General features: G+C 46.1%; 1 protein-coding gene across 1 annotated transcript; it reads right to left on the bottom strand.

The window, feature by feature from the left end:
• Positions 1 to 507: 507 nt before the first annotated feature.
• On the bottom strand, positions 508 to 19,220 carry LOC107983727 (uncharacterized). The gene is made up of 5 exons (XM_016998506.2): positions 19,106 to 19,220; positions 13,900 to 14,478; positions 9,420 to 10,241; positions 7,405 to 7,544; positions 508 to 975 (listed from the first exon to the last, which is right to left on the bottom strand). Exons 2-5 carry the CDS (start codon positions 14,420 to 14,422, stop codon positions 646 to 648), a joined length of 1,815 nt encoding a protein of 604 aa, XP_016853995.2. The 5' UTR covers positions 14,423 to 14,478; positions 19,106 to 19,220; the 3' UTR covers positions 508 to 645.
• Positions 19,221 to 22,599: the final 3,379 nt, after the last annotated feature.

The raw sequence follows: 22,599 nt of genomic DNA, 5'->3' as shown, positions 1-22,599 counted from the left end.
CTTTCCTCTCAGCTCAAGAATGGAAAACAGAATATCGATGGACAGCAAAGGGGATTCAAAGGTGAGCTTAAAGTGAAACTTTAAAAATATGGCATAAACACAGAGAACTGGGAAGCCCTAGCCTTCGAGTGTCTAACTGGAAGTCAGTTGTTACCAACAGAGCAATGGTTTTTCAAGAGGCATGAATTGAGGGAGAAAGGGAGAAACATGCCAAGAAGAAGAAGGCACCTCAAGGAAACCCTTGTCGGGACCGTCTTCTATCTGGAAACCATGACCTGACTGAGAAAGGAGGACCATGTGGATCCAGAATAGGTCTCCACAGCCACTTATGGACCCACCACCAAGGCTCTACTTCTGGAAGACAATCAGACTCATGGGCCATGAGGGATCGCCTAGGACGATGGTGTGATGATGTCTTCCTGTAGTGTGTTTGTTGTGGATTTAGTTTTGTAAGATGTGGCTGTTTCAATGTTATATACTATGGAAATCTGATTTCTTTGTATTGTCTTTAGTTTCCTCCCTTTATTTGAGTAACAATCGGTTTAAAAGAAATTAGGGAAAGGAGAGCACTTGGGCTGGGCTTCCCTGGGACCGTTTATTTCCAACGCGGGTGGATCAAAAGGGAGAGGAGGGAAGCCGGCGGGTTCACCAGATGAAGAGGGGCTTCCCGTCGGCCTGGGAGAGCATGTGGAGGCAGCGGAGCAGCACCAGGCAGTCCGCCCTCTTGTCCGTGGGCACCACGTTCTCCACCACCTCCTGCAGGTAGTTGACGTCGTTGTAGAAGTCCCCTCCGATCTTGGTGGTGTCCGGCCGCTCCCGCAGGATCCCAAAGGTGTTCACGATGTATTCGGTGAGCTGTGGGTGGTAGTTCGGGTCATAGTCATTGGGCTTCAGCCGGTTCATGATGTCTTCGTAGTGCTCCATCATCGCCTTGCGCTGCTCCTCGGGCACCGGGCAGAGGGGGTCGTTTCCGCTCTGGGAGGAAATGGGAGAGTTACAGAGTTCCCAAAAATGGGCTGGCCTTTAGTCTTAGGTCGGAAACCACGTTACATAGTGTTATTATTCATTACTACCCTGTTTCCCTGAAAATAAGACATCCCCAAAAAATAAGACCTACCCTGTTTCCCCTAAAATAAGACATCCCCAGAAAATAAGACCTAGTAGAGGTTTTGCTGAATCGCTAAATATAAGGCCTCCCCCGAAAGTAAGACCTAGCAAAGTTTGTGTTTGGAAGCATGCTCGCCGAACAGAACACCAGAGCAGATCGGTAAATGTACGTACCATAGAGTGTTATACGTGGAAATAATGGTAATAACAAGAAATTCTTGATAGGATTCACAGTTTGTCTGGTTATGCTGATTTGTGATGACAACTACTGTCCAGCTTATAATAAATGTTCATTTTTTGTTCAACAATAAATGTGAATTCTTCTTCATGGAAAAATAAGACATCCCCTGAAAATAAGACCTAGTGCATCTTTGGGAGCAAAAATTAATATAAGACACTGTCTTATTTTCGGGGAAACACGGTAGTAGAAGTTTTGCTGAATTGCTAAATATAAGGCCTCCCCCGAAAGTAAGACGTAGCAAAGTTTTTGTTTGGAAGCATGTCCAGCGCCTGCCAAACAGAACACCAGAGCATGCAAGATCGGTAAATGTACATACCAGTTGTGCATGGAAATAATGGTAGTAACAAGAAATTCTTGATAGGATTCACAGTTTGTCTGCTTATGTTGGTTTGTGATGACAACCACTGTACAATACATGATAAATGTTCATTTATTTTGTTCAACAATAAATGTGAATTCTTCTTTATGAAAAAATAAGACATCCCCTGAAAATAAAACCTAGTACATCTTTGGGAGCAAAAATTAATATAAGACACTGTCTTATTTTCGGGGAAACACGGTATATGTCAGTGGTTCCCAAACTTATTTGGCCTGCTGCCCCTTTTCCAGAAAAAATATGATTCATCGCCCCCTGGAAAGGGGGGCATGGCTTAGAGAGGTGGGCGTGTTCCTACTCAAGAGGGCGGGGCTGAGCCTCTCCCCTAGTCCAAAAGCAGGGCTGGGAGGGGGTGGGGCCACAAATGGGCGGCCAGGGCTGGGATGGGCGGAGTTATGAGCTCTGAGACAGGGCTGAGCTTCTATCCTTGTCCTGTGGCACCTGCCAGGACACAGAGGGCGGGGCTAGAGTAGGGGGCGGGGCCTCTTCCCAAGTGCCTGACGGGGTTGAACCTCTATACCCTGCCCCCGTGTTCTAACAAACGCCTCAGAGGAGGGATACAGAGGCTCAGCCCTGTCTCGTGCTCTTGGGAAGAGGCCCCGCCCCCACCTCTAGCCCCGCCCCCATGTCCTAATAGGTGCCATCACTGCCCCCTGGTGGTTGCGCCCCCTTTGGGAATCACTGCTATATGCTGTAATCTATATTTTACCTGTGTATATTTGCCATCTGTATTTTAATCGTGTTTTGTTTTATCTCATTGTTTGAACCGTGTCGTAATTCGCCTCAAACCACTAGGAAATTATAATTATGGGGATGTATGTATACCCTGCTTTTCCTCTGCCCAAGGAGACTCAAAACAGCTAAAGTTAAAAACCATTAAAATGTCTGAATTGAACCCTAACACATATAAACATTAAAATAGAATTAAACATAGAAATGTTAAAAAATACATGTTAAAACCAATACAAACACTAAACAAATTATTACAGCACATAAACAGAGCATCCTCTGGCTTGTTTTTCGCCTGTTTCTTAGTCTTATGTTACTCAAGGTGTTTTTGCTTCCTGCCTGCATAAAGTGGTCATTCTCCACCGCTTCTCATAAGTCTTTTAGTGATTTATAGGATTTTGTTTGAGAAGGGGGCATCATGAGGCTTCTCCCTTCCTCAAAATGGCTGACACACAGACCTGAGAGTCAGCAATAGGAACTCTTCTACCAAAGTTAGGTAACTTTATTTTGTCAACCAAGGGCGCTTCCAGACAGCACCAAACTGCGGGTTTTCCACGAAGGGCAAAAAAAAAAAAAACCCGGGACCTGAGTCTCGGTCCGCAAACAGACCTGTTGATTCTGGGATTTCTGCCTGCGACGTCCAGATTTGCTGTTTCGTTACAGGATTTCAAAGCCCACAAGATGGCCACCGCAAGACATCCGCCAGAAATTTCGGCTTCAAGAAAAACTTTAAATGTGTAGTTGCGAATATATGCATTGTTCATACAAGCTTTGTTCTTGGGTCATACCTATCTGTTCCTCATTGCTTTTATCCTGAAAAGATGTCGAAAGTTGACTAAAGGCGAAAACTTTGTCCTGGCAAGAGAAACTTCATCCTCCACATGTTTAATGAAGTTTGTGGAATAGAACTACTACTTTCAAAGTCAGGACTACAGTATTAAACAGAGTTTTGGAGCTGGGTGCCATCTTTACGCAGATGACACCCAGCTTTACTACTCCTTTCCACCAAACTCCAAGGAAGTGTTGCACCTCAGGTTAGCTTCACCTTGCTAAATACACCAAGCTGTACACAGGTTGAAGTCTTTTGTAGTTTATTAGGAAATAGGAAATAAATAGTTCTTAAAACGCAAAAGTAAAGTTCCCAAAGATTGTTGCAAAACAAGGCTATATAGAATAATCCAAGAAAACGTTAGACATAAAACAAGGTTCCATTAATGCATGACAAAGTCCCATGAACATGAATACACAAAGGCTGCAAGATAATCCGGGAAAGCAAGAGTTTGCCTCTTGACTCAAACGGGAAGTTGCTTTGACAAAGGTTTCTCTCTCAGCACACTCTTTTAATACCCTTTGCATAGCATGAACGCATTTCTTTGGTCTCTGACCTCTCTCTTGTTTGCTATTCTAACACTCCTGCGAACCCGGAGTTCCAAACGGCCAGCTCGATCTAAATATTCTGTTTCGTCAAGGCCAGACAGCTCGTTAGCATTTGTCTGTATGCTATCAGGCTGGGAACTGTCCTCCCTTCTTGAGTCAATTTGCACCTGGTTAGCTTTAGTATCATCTTCAGCATCATCAACACCATTCCTTGCCATGGGAAAGCCTCCCTGTGTCCTGGACCAGTGTCTGTCCGCTGTGGTGGACTGGATGAGGGTGAACAAGCTGAGACTCTGTTGCACCCCTAGGCTGCGTAGGCACCTCAAAACCACACTGGAGCCCAGAATATAAGCAAACAAGCTGTTTATTGAAGTTTAAAAGTAAGCACAAGCAAAGAAAGTTCAGAGTCAATAAAATGGATTTAAATCCACAGGAGCAATGTACTTGAGAATCTCAAAGCAAGAGTCTAGGAAAGTCACTCAAAGAACATAGTCCAATCCAGATATCTAACTCAGACCCACGAAAGGCATCAAGAATAGTCCAAACAAAGTTCAGTTCCAAGGCATGAGATAAACTGGAACCACAGGAAACAAGACTAGATTGCAGGATCAAACTCCAAGGTAATCCAAGGTAATAAAAATCCAAATGGCAAAGTTACTGGAACATTCAATTGGATTCAAAGGCAAAACAAGGCTGGAACTTGAAGCAAAATCCACAGCTGCAAGAATATACAGGAACACGGAGCAAAGATCTTTCTCTCTTGAATTGCAATGTTGCCACCGCTGCTATGGCAGAGAAGAACCAGGCATTTAAGGAAAATCCAAGGTCTTTCTTTCATGAGAAAACTCTCTAATGAGAAAACTATTCATTAGAGCGCTTCAAAAGCAGTTGTTTACTTCTCCTCAAACCTTCTCGTCCCCTCTTTTGATGAGTTATCACTCCCCTCCTGTCAAACTCATTATCCTCCTCTAAACTAGAATATTCATCTGGCACCTGGAGATCTGGCCTTGACTGCAGGGAGGAATGTGGTTCACAATGCCTGCGTGCAACCATTCAGTCTCTGGTCCCAGAATCCACTGAAACAGACTCTGGCTGTATTTCAGGCCCAAACTCTGGCTGCATCTCAGGCCCAAACCCAGAGTCCTCTGGCAAAGCAGGTGCAGGGACAATTACTGGCTGAATGGTTCCAATCCCAGGCTCAGGCTGGGCTAAAACAGACTCAATCCGGACAAGACAGAGGTCCTTCTGGTCAGTCGCACAGCCGATAAGGTTATTGGGTGGCTACTTGTGCTGGATGGGGTCACACTCCCCCTGAAGGCACAGGTCCGCAGTTTGGGGGTTCTCCTGGACTCCACACTGACACTTGAAGCTCAGGTGTCGGCTACGTCTGGGAGGGACTTTGCACAATTAAAACTTGTGCTCCAGCTGCAACTGTACCTCGAGAAGCCTGACTTGGCCACGGTGGTCCACTCCTTAGTTACCTCCAGATTGGACTACTGTAATGCACTCTACGTGGGACTGCCTTTGAAGACGACTCGGAAACTTCAACTAGTACAACTAGCTGCGGCAAGGCTACTAACAGGAGCAATCTATCAGGAGAGGACTACCCCCCTACTGAAACAGGTTCCAGTGGCTGCCAATAAATGTCCGATCCCAATTCAAAGTGCTGATCATCACCTATAAAGTCCTAAACGGCTCAGGTCCAGCCTATCTTCACAACCGCATCTCCTATTACCAACCTGCATGAACCTTGAGAGCCTCCGGGGAGGCTCTCCTCTCGCTCCCACCATCGTCTCGGGTACGATTGGTGGGGATGAGAGAGAGGGCCTTCTTGGTCATGGCCCCCCGGCTCTGGAACTCTCTTCCAAGAGAAATAAGATTAGCTCCAACTCTGACCTCATTCCGAAAGGAGTTGAAAACCTGGTTCTTTCAAGCCACCTCCAATTAAGATCTTATTGAGTCCCCACCCCCACCTATATCCTAGCCTTCTGCACTTTATCTCTCCCCATGTTACCAGTTCTCCCAAGATATTGCGCAATCGCACATTTACAATTGTATCCCTCTCCCCAAGACTGAAGATTGATGTGCCATTATGTCGTTCCTGGCCTCTCGCCATGTTTTTATTGTGCGATGATGTGTTTTTATTATTATGTATTAACTTGTCGTGAATGGATTGTATTTTATATTGTTGTATTTTTGTACATTGTTGGGCTTGGTTCCCCATGTGAGTCCCTTTGGGAAGATGGGGTGGAATACAAGAATAAAGTTGTTGTTATTATTATTATTATTATTATTATTATTATTATTATTATTAAATAGGAACAGACACTTTCAAGCCAGGAACAGAACTTTGCCATTATTATCATCATCCAGAACAGGCATGGGCAAACTTGGGACCTTCAGGTGTTTTGGACTTCAATTCCCACCATTCCTAACAGCCTTGGGCTCCTTCTTTTTCCCCCTCAGCTGCATAAGCAGAAAGGAAAGGAAGAACAAGAAAAGACCTGAGGCTTTTAGGAATGGTGGGAGTTGAAGTCCAAAACACTTGGAGGACCCAAGTTTGTGTTGGTGTATTTTGGTGAGTGTGTGAAATGTTGAATCAAGTGTTTTGCTGTTGGAGTTTTGCAACTGTGTATTCCAGCATGCTTTCCAGCAGCACACGGGTTAATGGCAGGCCAGCTTGAGTGATAGCCTGCCTAGCCAATAGGTCAAGCCTTCCGGTCACAGAAGGGCGGACAGGACGTTCATCATTCTCCTATGGAATGTGGGAGTTGCTGGCAGAAGACCTTTGCTGATCAGCAAAGAGAAGGACATGCTTTGCCTTTGCTTAGGGAAGCATGTGTCCTATGAGCGATGGACTTTGTAGCTTGTAAATAAAGCCATGGAACCACTGTGAGCAGCTGAATTACGAGTGTGGTGTCGTTTGTAGGTGCTGCTTAGCCGGACGCTTAAGCAGTCTGACAGAGTATGGATTGGTGAGAGGCCTGGTTCACCAATAAATCAGGGTGGTTCGGAGATGATTAACCCCCTGTCAGTTTGACCATGCCTGATACAGCCAAAAGGAAGTTACCTAACTTAGTGAGAAGAGTCCCTGATGCTGACTCTCATGTAAGGCATCTTGAGGTAGAGAGGAGCCTCATATGGTGCTCCCTTCGCAAACAAAAGGGCAATAAAGCACTAGACTTCTAGAGATAAGAGTAGACTGAGAGATACAAGGAAGTTCTCTTAACTTTGGTAGAAGGGCCCCTAATGCTCACTCTCATGTCTTTGTGTAGCAGGGAAGCCTCATGGTGCTCCCTTTTCACACATAAAGGACACCAAAGGCAGGAAGCCAAACGCATCTTGAACTCCATAGATCTAGGAAACAGAGGTGAAGACAAGGCAGCAGGCCTGCCCCACAGGATTCCCACCGTCCCTGATTGCCCTTTAAATACAAGTGTTTATGGGGTTGTTGTGTGTTTTCCGGGGTGTATGGCCAAGTGTTGATGCTTCGCCACTCTCCCAACGCTTTCCCCCCTCCCTACCTATTGTCCTCTACCCACCCACTTCCACCTCAGCAGGGCTCCCTCCTCACCTGCATGATTTTATCTGGGATGTTGCCGACTGTGAAGCCATACAGACGAATCCGGTCAGGGAAGATGCTGGAGAGGATCCGTCGGTCCAGCTGGAAGGCAATCTCACCCACAATGCGCTCCAAGAACGGCTGCGCACCCTCTGGGAGCAGAACCAAGAGAGAAGATTTACTTATCTAATTTTGGCCCCTTATTACTGCCAAGTTGTGCAGGCCTGGTTTAGAACTGCATTTTGTAGGAAAAATTTTGATCCCTTAAGGAATCTTTTTCCCTGAAACTGTTCCCCTGAAATTGTTGACAAGAACATCTCATTGCTCAGCCTAGCTGACTAGGACAAAATAACAAGGCTAGGTCATGCAAATAACTGTGGACCTGTTGAGATAGCTAATGCAAACAGACATGACATTTTGGCTTACTGGATAGTCCATACATGACGTGGACCATAGAACATCTCATCTGATTTTGTGTTTAATGATTAATATAAGCTGGAGTCAACAGCACATGTCTAAAGAGTGCATTAGTTAATAAAATTCCACTGTTAGCCTTCTGCGCATGCTTGTAAAATGCTATAATTGGAGGCCCACCCCTGCAGGGGGTTGTGTCTGTTTCTTCTCCAGCACAGCTGGACTGTCACCTGCTCTTGGTCAATGGTAAACTATCTTGAAACCAGTTTCTGCTGTCCATCTGTTCCTTCCCTTTCCAATGGGAAGGGAGGAACACGGTCCTATGCCCCCCCTTGCTGGTCAGTGGGAGGCTGAACAACTGGATACATGTAGACTTATTGCTGCCCATTTGGGAGGAGATTCCACTGAGATTCTTGAAGGATTGCTTTGTGATTTACGTGTGTTCTCTCTCTTTAAAAGAGAAACTAAGATGCCAGGTGGGAAAAGAAGAGCCAAAAGGCCAAAGACAAGGGAGCAGAGGAAGAGGGACAATCCCTTCAATCACAGCACAATTTTATCCTCAACTCCTGCCATGTGATATCAGCGGCTGAGTTTTTAAGTCTCTCCTACGTCGGATGCGTTTACGGCTATGCTACTTAGTGGAACCCATCCAATGGCTTCTGCTATGAAGAAGACACCAGATTCTTGCATGCCTTAGATCCCTTGGGTTCTTGGGTTCCTGTTGAACCAAAGAACCACAGAATTGGAAGGTCTCCCCAGAGGCCATTAGGTCCAACCCCTGCTTAATGCAAGATCTCTAGTCAGAACATCTCCATTCAGCCTTCTCTTCACCAAGATGCCTTCAGCATCTCCTCATAGGTGTGTTCTTTATACCTCTTCTTATCCCTGTCCTTCCCTGAACTGGCTCCACTGTGTCAATATTCTTCCTAAAATCAAGGCACTCAAAATTGAACTCGGGACTCCAAATGAATCCTAGACATGGAAGATACTCCAGCGACCATCCAGTTTAATCCCTTTCTACCATGCAGCAACACCCAGTCAGATCCCTCCCGATAGATGGCCATCCAAACTCTACTTAAAAACCTCCACCAGACTCCCAGCCAGAAACACATTCCACTATTAAACAGCTCTAACTTTCAGGACGTTCTTCCTAAAGTGTAGTTGGAATCTCTTAAATCTCATTCCCGTGGAATTTTTTTCAAGGGGTCTCCCTTGAAAAAACACATCCTATATATCTGTGTTTCATTGTTATAATGCAGACTAGAATCGCATTGCAGCATCACACTCTTGACTCATGTTCCACTTGTGGTCCACCATGATTCCTAAATCCCTTTCCAACGGACTGTCCTCAAGACAGGTGTTTCCCATCCTATATCCCTGTGCTTTGTTGTTATTACCTCTGTGTAATACTTTACCCAGGGTGTAACAAAGGCCTCTGCCCTCCCCGCTTTCCTGTCCTTATCAGGCTCGTGCCCAGCTTGTGTTCCTCTCAGACTCCTAAATCTCTTTCCCACAGACTGTTCTCAGACCAAGGGTCACCCATTCCCTATTTTCATTGCCTAAGTGCAGTACCGACCCCAGCAGTGCAACAAACGCTTCCGTCCTGCTCTTACCTAGCGTTGGCCTGGGGGGCCCGGTGCCGCCTGAACCATTGGTGGACACGGAGTTGGCCCGTGTGTGCCGCTCTCGGGGCATCTTGCCGATGGGGCCGGGGACGAGGAAGGAAGGAGGACCAGGAGCCACAGCGGCGGCGGTGACGGCAGCAGCAGCAGCAGCAGGGCCTTGGATCAGTTGGCCAGAGTTCTGGCTAAGGACTGGTGATGGGGCCGCGGACGGGAGTGGGATCAGGGACCCAGCATGAGATATGACGGGGCTCTGAGGCAATGAGGGGCAGGTGAAGGGCTGGGTCTGGCTGGGGACAGGGCTGTGCAGGGGTGAATAGCCAAGCGGTAGGACGGCGCTTGGAGGGGCAACCTGGCCCGAAGATGTCCAAATGGGGCCAGTGGCGCTCCCAGACAATGGGATGATGTTGCAAGGAGGGGCTGCACTTGTAACAGGGCTGACGGAGAACGTCACGAAGGGGTAGGAACTGTGAGGCGCTTGGGGAAAGCCAGGGCCGGGGCCGGGGCCAGGACCAGAGCCAGGGCCAGAACCGGAGCCAGGGCCGGGGCCGGAGCTGGAGCCAGGGCCGGAGCTGGAGCCAGAGCCAGGGCCAAAGCCAGGGCAAGGGCCAAAGCCAGGGCCAAAGCCAGGGCCAGGGCCAAAGCCAGGGCCAGGGTCAGGGCCGGAGCCAGGTTGGTGCGGGTGCCAGGGGATGGCACACTTGGCACAGTAGCCCTGTTGAAAGAGGTCGCAGGGTGAGGGGTTTTGTGCCCCATTGGGAATGCCCAAGCCACCACCACAGCTTCTACCATCGTCAACAGCGCAGACATCCACTGTCAAGAGAGAGAGAGAGAGAGAGAGAGGTGTTATTAGTGTTGGCAGCGAAGAAGCACCACCACTTATATAAACAGGGTGTCAAAACAGTTGCCATACATAGGGTAATATCACAGGATGCTGGTACATGAAGTGATTTATAGTTTCCAAATCATCACCTCCCTGAACCACTCCAAGCTGGATAACAAGTGTCCCAGAAGCAATAAAAAATACAACTGTCCTTTCACAGCAAAAACACGCTTCAGTCCGTCTATCAGCAGAGTCCGACCACCAGCATCTGACCTTAACTACACACTGTTTTGAGTAAACTCAGAGATTCAAATTTCATCCAAAATATCTGGAGGCTTTGATCTTCACTGTTGCAATTTATACAAATGTACAATCAGGATTCGCAGATCTATTTTCAGGATTGTCCTTGCAGACTATCAGATCCCCAGAGAGTCACATACAGAATAGACAGATACTCACAATGAGTCACAAAGGAGAGAGAAAGATGGAACCTTTCATTCCCCTCTTTTATAGCCATCTTCTAATAGGTCATCAGTAATAATAATAATAATAATAATAATAATAATAATAATAATAATAATAATAATAAATTTATTCTTATATCCCGCCCCATCTCCCCGAGGGGACTCGGGGTGGCTCACAACAATAATAAAAACAGTGACAAATTACACATTGTAAAATCAAACATGAAAAGCAGTCATACAATCAATACATACATCACATGTTAAAAACAAGGAGATAAAACAGTTCTAGGCCGAAATAGAGGGCTTCTGTAGCTTCGTGGCAGAAGTATTCAGCAAGGTATCAATAATCATGGCAGAACACTCTCTAATTAAATTAAATGGGCAGACAAATCAACCCCCAAAAATTAGTCGTCGAAGGCCCTCCGGAAAAGCCAGGTTTTAAGGCTTTTTCGAAAGGCAAGGAGGGTGGGGGCCTGTCTAATCTCCCTCGGGAGTGAGTTCCAGAGGCGGGATGGGGGCCGCGATGGAGAAGGCCCTCTCTCTCTCTCGTCCCCACTAACCGCAACTGCGAAGGTGGTGGGAGCGAGAGGAGGGCCTCCCCCGAAGAGCGAAGAGATCGTGCAGGTTCATAGGGGGAGATGCGGTCTCTAAGGTAGGTGGGTCCCAAACCGTTTAGGGCTTTGTAGGTGATCACCTGCACCTTGAATTGGGCCCGGAAAACAAACGGCAGCCAATGGAGCTCCTTAAACAGAGGCGTGAAACGCACCCTGTAGTTTGCTCCTGTTAGAAGCCTGGCTGCCGAGCGCTGAACTAATTGCAATTTCCGGGCCGTCTTCAAAGGCAGCCCCACGTAGAGCGCATTGCAATAGTCCAGTCTAGAGGTAACTAAGGCGTGGACCACCGTAGTCAGATCAGACATCTTGAGATATGGTCGCAGCTGGCGCACAAGTTTTAATTGTGCAAAGGCCCTCCCGGCCACGGCCGACACCTGAGCCTCAAGCGTCAGCCCCGAATCCAGGAGGACCCCCAAGCTGCAATGGACCTGCGCCTTCACGGGGAGTGCAACCCCGTCAAGCACAGGTTGCCACCCAATACCCCGATCGGACTTTCGACTGACCTGGAGGACCTCTGTCTTGTCGGGATTGAGCTTCAGCTTGTTCGCCCTCATCCAGGCCAATACAGCGGCCAGACACTGGTCCAGTATCCGAGGGGCTTCCTTGGATTTTGGTGGAAAAGAGTAGTAGAGTTGGGTGTCATCCGCGTAGAGATGGCACCTCACTCCAAAACTCCGGATGACCTCTCCCAGCAGTTTCATGTAGATGTTAAAAAGCATGGGGGACAAAATAGAACCTTGCGGGACCCCACAGGTCAATGGCCAGGGATACGGACTGATGCAACCCCTTTGCAATAACCCTCACGTGGTTATGACTCAGCCATTACCACATTCCCACATTATGGCATTCACAGTCATTAGTCGGGTGCTACCCTGTTTCCCCAAAAATAAGACATCCCTGAAAAATAAGACCTAGCAAAGTTTTTGTTTGGAAGCATGCCCAGTGCCTGCCAAAACGAACACCAGAGCATGCAGGATTGGTAAATGTTCATATCAATTGTACATGGAAATAATGGTAGTAACAAGAAATTATTGATAGGATTCACAGTTTGTCTGGTTATGCTGATTTATGATGACAACTACTGTACAGTATATAATAAATGTTCATTTTTTTGTTCAACAATAAATGTGAATTCTTCTTCATGGAAAAATAAGACATCCCCTGAAAATAAGACGTAGCACATCTTTGGGAACAAAAATTAATATAAGACACTGTCTTATTTTTGGGGAAACATGGTATCAATATTCCACATGTTCATCAAACAGTATTTTTCCATGATTAAAATGCTGTGCCATTCCTATCTAACAGGTTAATGGGAAATTGTTGTGAAATGTACTTTTCCTATGTATCAATGTTGTCAAAAATTGTACCCCCAAATTATGACCCACAGCTCCACTGGAACATACAGCAAGCCTGCATTGCCTTCTCCATTCATTCTGTAGTAACCTTTCATGAATTTCCCTGGAATGTTGCCTCACCGCACCTCGGACTTCAGGATGTAATCCCATAATTATCATAACACCCTGGGAAGACTCAGGGGACACACAATGGATTTGCACAAAAACCTCTGCATCTTTTCCTGTTTCTTCCTGGTATAATCTGATTTATTCCTAGGTACGCCTCCTTATCCTATCACCAAATCGGACCCCTCCCTGGAGTTCCCATTGAAATAGCCAACATCCTTAGCACCCTTTTGTTTTCCCAACTGGCACCCATTGTATTGACCAAAAAAGAGACACCAAAACTCATTCCAACCCATTATCTCTTGCGACACTGCACTGTCAGAGCGCGCGGTTTGGATAAACACACATGCAGCGGAAGATCAACGAAGAATCACTGGCACCAATAAATAGGCTGAAGCCTGTTTGGCTTTCTATAAAAGATTTACTAATAAACGGAAAACTCTCAAGACGATATATACAGACAGAGTACAGATAGGCAGAGAGCAGAGGGCAGAGGGAGGATCTATTTATAACCACCTCTGCTGTCTGATGCAATACACAGTTAACTCTTTACACACTCGCATAGTGGACAGCAGACAGTGCATGATGCAATCTCCAGCTCACATTGCACCACTATAACTCAATTGCATTTAAACAACTCTATATACAATCATTCCCACTTCAACATGCACTCCTTCTCGATCACACCCTTCTCCTGGGTGGAACAATCAACAGACACAAATCTTCAAAATAATACAGTGACACTTTCTTAAATTTCTCGCAATGACCAGCAGTGATGACGGACTAAACCTCAGACCAATCAGGGAGTGGATCCTAGATGTCACATTATGAACCAAGCAGGAGCCAGTGTGGCAACATGCTTTTGTTTTGAAGAGTTGTCAACTATAAGTACGTATTGTTGTGACCATGACTTCCCATGATCTGAACACTTTGATCCTATTGATCTGCTTGTGGTCCACCTAGATTCCTAAATCCCTTTCCTATGGACTGCTCTCAAGCTAAGTGTCTCCCATCCTATATCTCTGTGCTTTGTTGTTATTGCCCAAGTGCAGTACCGAACTCAAAAGTGCAACAAAAGCTTCTGCCCTCCCATTTTCCTGTCCTTACCTGGCGTTGTCATGGTGGTGCCGGTGGTGCCAGTGTTGCTGGTGGATATGGAGTTTGCCCGGGTCTGGCACTCGCGGACCTTCTCGCTGACGGGAAAGGCAGCGTCGGGTTCTTGGGTTGAAGGGCCAGAGCTCTGGGTGGTGACTGGGGTTGGGGCCTCGGGGGGTCTCTGGGGCAGGGCCAGGGGCGTGGAGGGGCTGCTGAAGGGCTGGATCTGGCCGGGGACAGTGGTCTGCTGGGGCGAGTAGCCAGTGGGCAGGAAGGCGCCCGGCGGGGCACCAGGGGATGCAGGTGTCCAAACGGCGCCAGAGGCAGATCCGGCCAATGGCACGATGTTGAAGCCGCTGCTAGGAGAAGCTGCGCTTGCAACGGGGCTGGCGGGGAATGTCACGTAGGGTCTGTTGGACGCTTGGGCAAAGCCAGGGCCAGGGGCGGAGCCAAGTTGGTGCGGGTGCCAGGGGATGGGGCACTCGAAGCAGTAGCCCTTCCGAAGGATGCTGCCGGTTGCAGTGTTTTGCATCATGTTGGGAATGCCCAAGCCACGACCACAGCTTTTGCCGTCATCAGCACTGCCATCCACTGTCACGGAGAGAAAGAGAAAACAAGGGGGGTGTTAGTGCGAGAAGTGAGAAGGGAAGAAGCATGCACGCTTGTCTATAAAGAGCTATTAGGGACTGAGGCGATCCTGTGGCACGGGCCTGCTGCCGTGTCCTTCACCACTGTTTCCTAGATCTACGCAACTCAAGGGGTGTTTGCCTCTTGGCTGCACGAAGAGGTCTCTCCTCCCTTCTTCCCAAAGGTCTTTCAGAGCTTTAGTAACCTTCTCTTTGAGAAAGGAGCATCATGAGATTTCTCTGCCCCAAGATGGCACGCAGACATGAGAGTCGGCTTTAGGGATGAGAGCCGTACTGCTGCACCTCAGGCTGGAATTCACCTTGCTCTAACAAAGAAACTGCACACCAGATTTAAGTCTTTAAGGTTTATTGAAGATAAAGAATAAAAAGTTCTTAAAAAGCTAAAGTAAAGCGCCAAAAGTCAGTTATAAAATACAATACGGGCTGTGGCACAGGCTGGTAAACAGCTGCTGCAATAAATCACTCTGACCATGAGGTCATGAGTTCGAGGCCAGCCCGTGGCGGGGTGAACACCCGTCAATTAAAAATAAAAAATATAGCCCCTGCTCGTTGCTGACCTAGCAACCCGAAAGATAGTTGCATCAAGTAGGATTTTTTTTTCCCGTGTCAGGAGCAACCGGAGTTGCTTCTGGAGTGAGAGAATTGGCCGTCTGGAAGGACGTTGCCCAGGGGACGCCCGGATGTTTTTGATGTTTTACCATCCTTGTGGGAGGCTTCTCTCATGTCCCCGCATGAAGCTGGAGCTGATAGAGGGAGCTCATCCACACTCTCCCAGGGTGGGATTCGAACCTGGCAGCCTTCAGGTCAGCAACCCAACCTTCAAGTCACAAGGCTTTTATCCCCTAGGCCACCGGAGGCTCAAGTAGGAAATAAGGTACCACTTATAAAAGTGGGGAGGCAAGTTTAACTAATTTACAACGTTGGAATCAGGAAGTGAGGAAGTGCCATCAGAGTGGATGATGAAGCAGCTGTTCCCCCCTGTGGCCAGAATCGAACATCTCCTCAGAAGAAGGTTAAATTGCCTCTGCGTCTGTCTGTCTGTCTCTCTCTCTCTCGGTTCGATGTGTTTATGGGCATTGAATGTTTGCCCTATATGTACATAATGTGATCCGCCCTGAGTCCCCTTCGGGGTGAGAAAGAAGGGCGGAATATAAATACTGTAAACAAATAAATAAATAAATAAATCCACAGATAAAAGTCAGGAACTCACGAAGCATAAACAAAATCCAAAGAGAGCATGGCAAAATCCCAAGGAACATGGATACATAGAAGACAATAGACTCCAAGACACAGCAGGAAAACTAGGACTTGATTCTCCGGTGAAAGAGAGTTGCTTTGACAAAGGTTTCCTTCAAACGCATTCCTTTTAATACTCTTTGCAAAACATGAAGGCATTTCTCTGCCCCCTCACCTCCCTTCTATTTGCGATTCTCACACTTCACCGAACTCTGAATTCCAAACTGTCAGCCCTATCTAAGGAAGCTAACTCATCAAGGTCAGCTTGCTCGTTAATTCTCTGAGACTCATCATTCAGCTGAGAATCTTCCGTTCTCCCTTCTCCCATTCCCATGTCGGCTTGCGTCAGGGTTATCTACTCCAGCCTTTCCTGTGGGAACCTGAAACTGCACTCTCTGTTCCTCATCCTCTCACACTACAGGTCTTTCAAGCCTTTCAGGGTTACTGGGAACCTGAATCCCTCTTTCCTCTTCAGAGTCAATTTGGGGTTTATGTCAGGGTATTGTGTATTGTGAAATGTTAAAATCAATCTGGGTTATTTGAAATGCCTTATGTGTTTGTTTTTCGGCAAGGCATTTTCAGCAATTATGGAGTTAATGAGAGTCTGCTATGATTGATGTATCACAGGACCAATGGGGTCAAGTTTGTTTTGACCAGGACTTACTTTCTTGTTCCTGTGGAATGCAGAGGAGTTTCCTGAGTAGAGCGAAGAACAGCGTTGAGCAATGTGCTGTGTGTGCATGAGTCGCTTTGGGAAGCACTCATGGAGAGAAGGACTGATTTGCTCTGTTTGTATATAGAAATGTAAATAAAAGATTGATTGCCGTTGGATTTCCAACCGAAACCCTCATCTGCTGGAGTGTGTTTGTCCAGTGCTGTTTTTTCCACATGGGAGACAGTCTGGAGGAGGTGAAGACCGGGATGGTGAATTTTTGGACTTCACTCTGCTACCCATCTTCCCCGCTGACAGTTCAGGCTTCTGAGTCACAACACGTACATTGCAAATTGAAACTCTTGGCTCCCACTTTACTAGCCATGCCTAGATAAGAAAAGATGGGGCAGGTTCCCAATGCAAAAGAGCCTTTGCTCTGGGATTGATCATTTCCTTGGGGTGGTCAACACATGGGCAGGAGGTGCTTTGTGATTGCCTCTTATTTAGGTAACAGGAACTGCAAAATGAACAAAATCCATGCCTTTTGACCATACATGACAAAGAGAAAGAGGTATACATTTCTCATTGGCCAGAAGGTCAAGAGCTGATGCATGAGCTGGTAGAAATAACTTGAGCTATAAAACCATTGTTATAAAGGATGCCATTTGATCTTCCTAGAAGCTAAGTTATACTAAGTGATTTCAGGAACCACAAGAACCACGGGTTCAAAATGTTAGTGTTTTTGTTGTTATAGTGTGAAATGTTAAATCAATTGTTGCTGTTGGATTGTGTATATGTGTTCTGGCAAGCATTCCAGCAGTCCAGGAGTTAATTACATGCCAGCCCTGATTGATTGCTAAGAGAGCCAATGGATCAAGACTTCCGTTTCAACTACATGGACTTAACATTCTCATGAACTGTGGAATGTAGGGAGGTGCTTCCTTGCACAGATAACAGACTGGGCAAGCTGAGAGGACGAGCTATGTTTTGTCCTTGCCGGAGGAAACATGTGTCCAGAGAGTGATGGCATTTAGTGTTGTAAATAACTTGTAAAATAAAAGCCTTCAGAACTGCTGGGATCAGCAGATAATTAACGACTGATGTGTCGTTTGTCGGTGCCACTTTTGCACTGCTTAAGTGGTCTGGCTGATGAGAAGAAGGTGAGACTTGACTCATCAATAAGTCAGGGTGACGATAACCCCTGACACAAAAGCCCAACGTGCCTAGCTTCCCAGGGTGATTGAGACACTGACGGATAAAAGACAAAAACAGAGGTTTATTCTCAATGGCCAAAGAGGATGTCAGCGGAGAAAGCACTCTAAGGAACTGGCATAACGCAATGGTGAACACAGCATTTTGATTTCATTTGCCAGCTATTCAAGAAACCCGTGCCCGGCCAAGATACTTGTCCTGAGTGGCACAGGACTCTGTTAGACGATATCCCTAGTTGGCTCTTTGTGTAGCGGCAAACTCAATAAGCTTTCATTGAAGCATTTGAAGTGTCAGTCTGTTTAATGGTCAGCCTACACGAGGGATGCGATCCGATAAAAATGTGGTGTGATATCAGGTAATGAGTGCATGATGAGCGTAATAGTCCGGCTCTGGTGAAAACAATAAGATTAGGCCAATGTACACAATGGATACTTGGGGATGATGACCATCTCAATAGGTGATACTTGGGAATGATGACCATTTCAATTCTAGAACAGGCCTGGACAAACTTCAGCCCTCCAGGTGCTTTGGACTTCAACTCGAACAATTCCTGCTGTTAGGAATTATGGGAGTTGAAGTCCAAAACACCTAGAGGGCCGAAGTTTGTCCAGGTCTGTTCTGGAATCTCTGTCCACTGTCCGCTTTGGTTAGACAGTCTTGGCCACAGAGGCCACAAAGACTGGATCTAGCCATTGTCCCCCTTGCACCATCCATTTGCCTCCATGTCCAGGGAAAACCAGAAGGCCTTTTTGTCTCTCCTTAAGAGGAGAAGGTGCCCGGAAGCCATCCTGGTACAATGCCCTTGGTCATCACTAGATCCCAGAGATCCACTGGTGGCTTCAGCATCATTATCATCATCATCATCATCATCATTCATTTCTAACCCGTCCAAATACAAAGGCAAATATTCGGTGCCATATACAATCATAAAAACACAGCACAATATAATAACAGATCAATGATTACTAATTGCATCAGAAACATGAAATGAGTGAACAGTTGTCCAGGCTTCCAAAATATGATGCCGATACCTAGGAACTTGGGCTGTTTTGCAAGCCTGTTCAAATATATTGAGGAATGAGGAGGAAAGAGTTGTAGGGACAAAGCACCATTCTGCACAGAATCCTTCTCTATCTACATTGCTAAGAAAGGAGATGTTATATTGTTTGAATGCAACAGTACGTTTGGGTAATCACAGGCATTTTGATGCCAATGGACGAAGTTGGCCAGATGAGGGAAGGGGAAAAGGACTGGAAGGGACCCTTTGAGTTTGCTCATGATCAAGACGGTTGCTTTCCCTGGAATACATAGAACATGGCCCTGGAATCATTGCCACTAAAATGGCAGCAGAATCCCAAGAGATGATTTTAAAAAACCCAAGAAGCATCAAAACCCTAGAATGGAGTCCCGGTCAAGCCCAAGTCCCTCTGCACCCAAGGCATCACCACTCCTCCCACGTCCGCATCCTTGCCTCTGGAGCTCTGGCTCTCCTTCTGGATACTTGGCAGGCGCAGGTGGCTCCCTCCCAGGCCATGGATCAGGACCCAGGCCTGGCCCCATCTGCCTTCATCCTTCTGGTCACAGGATTCCCAACGGATCTCTGGCCAGGGCAGGTTCTATTCCGGCCTCAGTTGCCACGGGGATCGAGGCACCACCATCCTTTATTCAAGGCAGGGTTCCTGGTGGCCACAGGTGAAGCCTCTTTGTGGGCCAAACTCTCTCCTGAAAATGGTAGACAACACAAATACATCCGATTTTCCCCTTTGGCCCGACATCCACCACTTTGGAAGGGACCTCAAGGAGTGGACAGTGGCTGCCAGGGCAAACAAGGCTGACCAAAGCCCGACACACAGAAGTTGGAAGAAGCGCATTCCTTCTCGCTCTGGGTCCAACCCAGCCAAGCAGAGTGTCGCACCCCAAGGCTGCCTGGACACCTTGAAAACCACACTGGAGCCCAGAATATAAGCAATCAAGCTGTTTATTGGAGAATATAAGCAAGCACAACCAAATAAAGTTCAAAGTCAATAGAGTGGATGAACCACCATGTAATATACTTATCTGTCCAAGAAAGTCTCTCACGGTTATAATCCAAACTGGAACTGTGTTTAGTCTTGTTGGAGTATGGTTGTATTTGTATGAAATGTAAATCAAGTGTTTATTGCTGATGAGCAAGAGTGTGTATTTTTCAGTAATGAAATAGTTAACAGCAGGCTAGTTTTGACTGACAGCCTGTTGTGATTGCTATGACCTATCAGGCATTACTTCCAGCCTTTGGGGGTCGGAACTTCCTCTGGACAGAGGAATGTGTTTCTTATCGTGAGTGTTCGGCTTGAGCTTTCGCTGAGGATGGACTATGAATGCTATGCTCTGAAGCTGAGAAATGCAAACTGTAAATAGTTATGTAAATAAAGTTAATCAACAGTTGGACTTCGCCTGCTGGAGTGTTTTCTTGACCAGTGCTGATTCTCCGCATGGGAATACAGTCTGGAGAAGGAGGTGAGACCGGGATGATGAATTTTAGAATCCACTCTGCACCCCATCATCCCCTGGCAAGTCTCACAAGAAGTATCAGAAGTAGTCCACACAAAGTTCACTTCCCAAGCAGGAAACAACAGGAAGCCACAAGAAACAAGAACCAAACTCAACATAATCCAAGGGAACTGTAATCTACATGGCAAATAATCAGAAAGGCTCAACTGGAAACAAAGTACAGCGAGGCAGGAGATAATTGTAATCCACAAGGCAGAATCTTGGCTTGAAAGTCACGGATGCAAGAACACAAAGACAGAGATCTTTCTCACTTGAATTGCAAAGTTAACACTTCTGCAATGCAGAGAAAGCAAAAAGTATTTAAGGAGATTTCAAGGCTGTTGTTCCAAGGGAGAGCTCCTTCTCACGGAAAGCTGCTCATTAGCGCGCCTTTGAACCAGACGTTGACTCCTTCATAACCATTCTCTCTGGCTCCGTCCCTGGGTAAACATCTCCCTTCTGTCAAATCCATCCTCCTCCTCCGGGCTAACATGCCCATCTGGCCTTTGAACTGGCCTTGACTGAGAACAGGAATGTGGCTCAAAGTGCCTGCTAGCAACCTCATCTCTGGTTCCAGAATCCTCAGCTGGAATCAATTCAGGCAAAGGTAGCTGTAGCTGAATTTCAGGTGTAAAATCCAAGTCTTGAATGGACCCAAAGTCTGGCTCCAGCTCAGGCTGATCTACAACACAGAGTGTCCAAATAAGAGTGGAAGAAGATAATATTTAAACCTTTGTCTCCCAACACCAGCTTCAGGACAGTTGCACTCTACCCTGTTTCACCGAAAATAAGACATCCCCGAAAAATAAGACCTAGTAGAAGTTTTGCTGAATTGCTAAATATAAGGCCTCCCCCCAAAGTAAGATCTAGCAAAGTTTTTGTTTGGAAGCATGCCCATCGCCTACCAAACAGAACACCAGAGCATGCAGGATTGGTAAATGTACATACCAGTTGTACATGGAAATAATAGTAGTAACAAGAAATTCTTGATAGGATTCACAGTTTGTCTGGTTATGCTGGTTTGTGATGACAACTACTGTACAGTATATAATAAATGTTCAACTTTTTGTTCAACAATAAATGTGAATTCTTCTTCATGGGAAAATAAGACATCCCCTGAAAATAAGACGTAGCACATCTTTGGGAGCAAAAATTAATATAAGACACTGTCTTATTTTCAGGGAAACATGGTAGTACGGATAACACCCTTTCACCCAGCACCAATACTTCTAACTAAAAATGTTTGTTTTATGTTGTTTTATGTTATTGTCTCCTGTAATGTTGTTGATTTTATTGAGTTATATTTTGATCTATGGTTGGTTTTAATCTCTGTTGGATTGGGCTTGTTCCCCATGTAAGCCGCCCCAAGTCACTTCGGGGAAATGGAGGCAGGATATAAAAATAAAATAATAATAATAATTACTATTATTACTATTATTATTTATTGAGGAAAGCAGGGAAAAGGAGCATTTCAAAAAGGGATCAGCAGGATAGCGAATACAAAATAGCAATAATCCAAAAATGCCAAGAGCACCACAATCCACAGCAGTACTTCAAACATAAATCTGGAAACCAGAAAACTAAGATTTTCCAAGGTAAATCTTTCAAGAAAACATAGGTAGGAACCAGGTAACTTAAAAATACTTGAATCGTGAACTTGAGAGGAGAGACAGAAGAGCCATTCCTGTGGCAATGATGTCTCCTCTGAACGACCTGAAGCCAGCACTCCTTAATTTAAACCTGACCAAGGAGCCATGAGATCATGTCCAACGTACCTGGGCTTCAAGGTCTTTTCATGGAGACTCTCAGAAGGTTGCGTCTCAGCACTGGTTCACCTTGCTCTTAACACACGCTTCACCACAGCAGGCTAAGCTTAAACAGTTTATTGATAAAAGATAGCAAAGTCTGAATAAAAAGCAGTAAAGAAGGCAAACATCCAAATGCAAAGGCAGTCAGTCAAAAAGGCTATAATCCAGAGGTAAAAGCAATTTGCAGAATATAGTCCCAAGTCTCTGATATAGGAAATCAGTCCTGAAAACAAGGCAACATGAACTTCAGCGTAAAATCCAAAACACAGATTCCAGGCATGAATATAAACAAGAATCCTTAGACAAGGTAGGAGATGTGCTTCCAAAAATCAGCATTGCTTCATTTGAAATCTTTCCCTGTCTCTCCCATAGTTACCTATGTTTACAATCCAAAAAAGCATTTCTCTGTCCTTGAGTTCCCACGCGTTTGTTAGCGATTCTAAGGAAACGTCTGGGAGATGAACCTTTTACCTTAATCTTGTATCTCTATCTAAACAAGACTCCTCTGAGTCACTGCCAGAAACACCTGGAACTTTTTTATGTTCGAACTCCTGGGAAAGATCATCCTTATCATTAGTTTCTGTTTCCTCGCTAGTCTGCGGCCTCTCTGACAGAGACAGAGCCTTGA

This window comes from Anolis carolinensis, chromosome 4 (genome assembly GCF_035594765.1).
Source record: "Anolis carolinensis isolate JA03-04 chromosome 4, rAnoCar3.1.pri, whole genome shotgun sequence".
NCBI lineage: Eukaryota > Metazoa > Chordata > Lepidosauria > Squamata > Dactyloidae > Anolis > Anolis carolinensis.
This window is presented reverse-complemented; position numbering and strand designations above follow the sequence as displayed.

Excerpts from the sequence above, each read along its gene's own strand:
- LOC107983727 (XM_016998506.2), bottom strand. The coding sequence starts at position 14,422 with ATGATGCAAAACACTGCAACCGGCAGCATCCTTCGGAAGGGCTACTGC. Across the intron at positions 7,545-9,419 it reads GCCCCCCAGGCCAACGCTAG|AGGGTGCGCAGCCGTTCTTG; the intron begins GTAAGAGCAGGA and ends TTCTGCTCCCAG. Across the intron at positions 976-7,404 it reads TCCCAGATAAAATCATGCAG|AGCGGAAACGACCCCCTCTG; the intron begins GTGAGGAGGGAG and ends ATTTCCTCCCAG.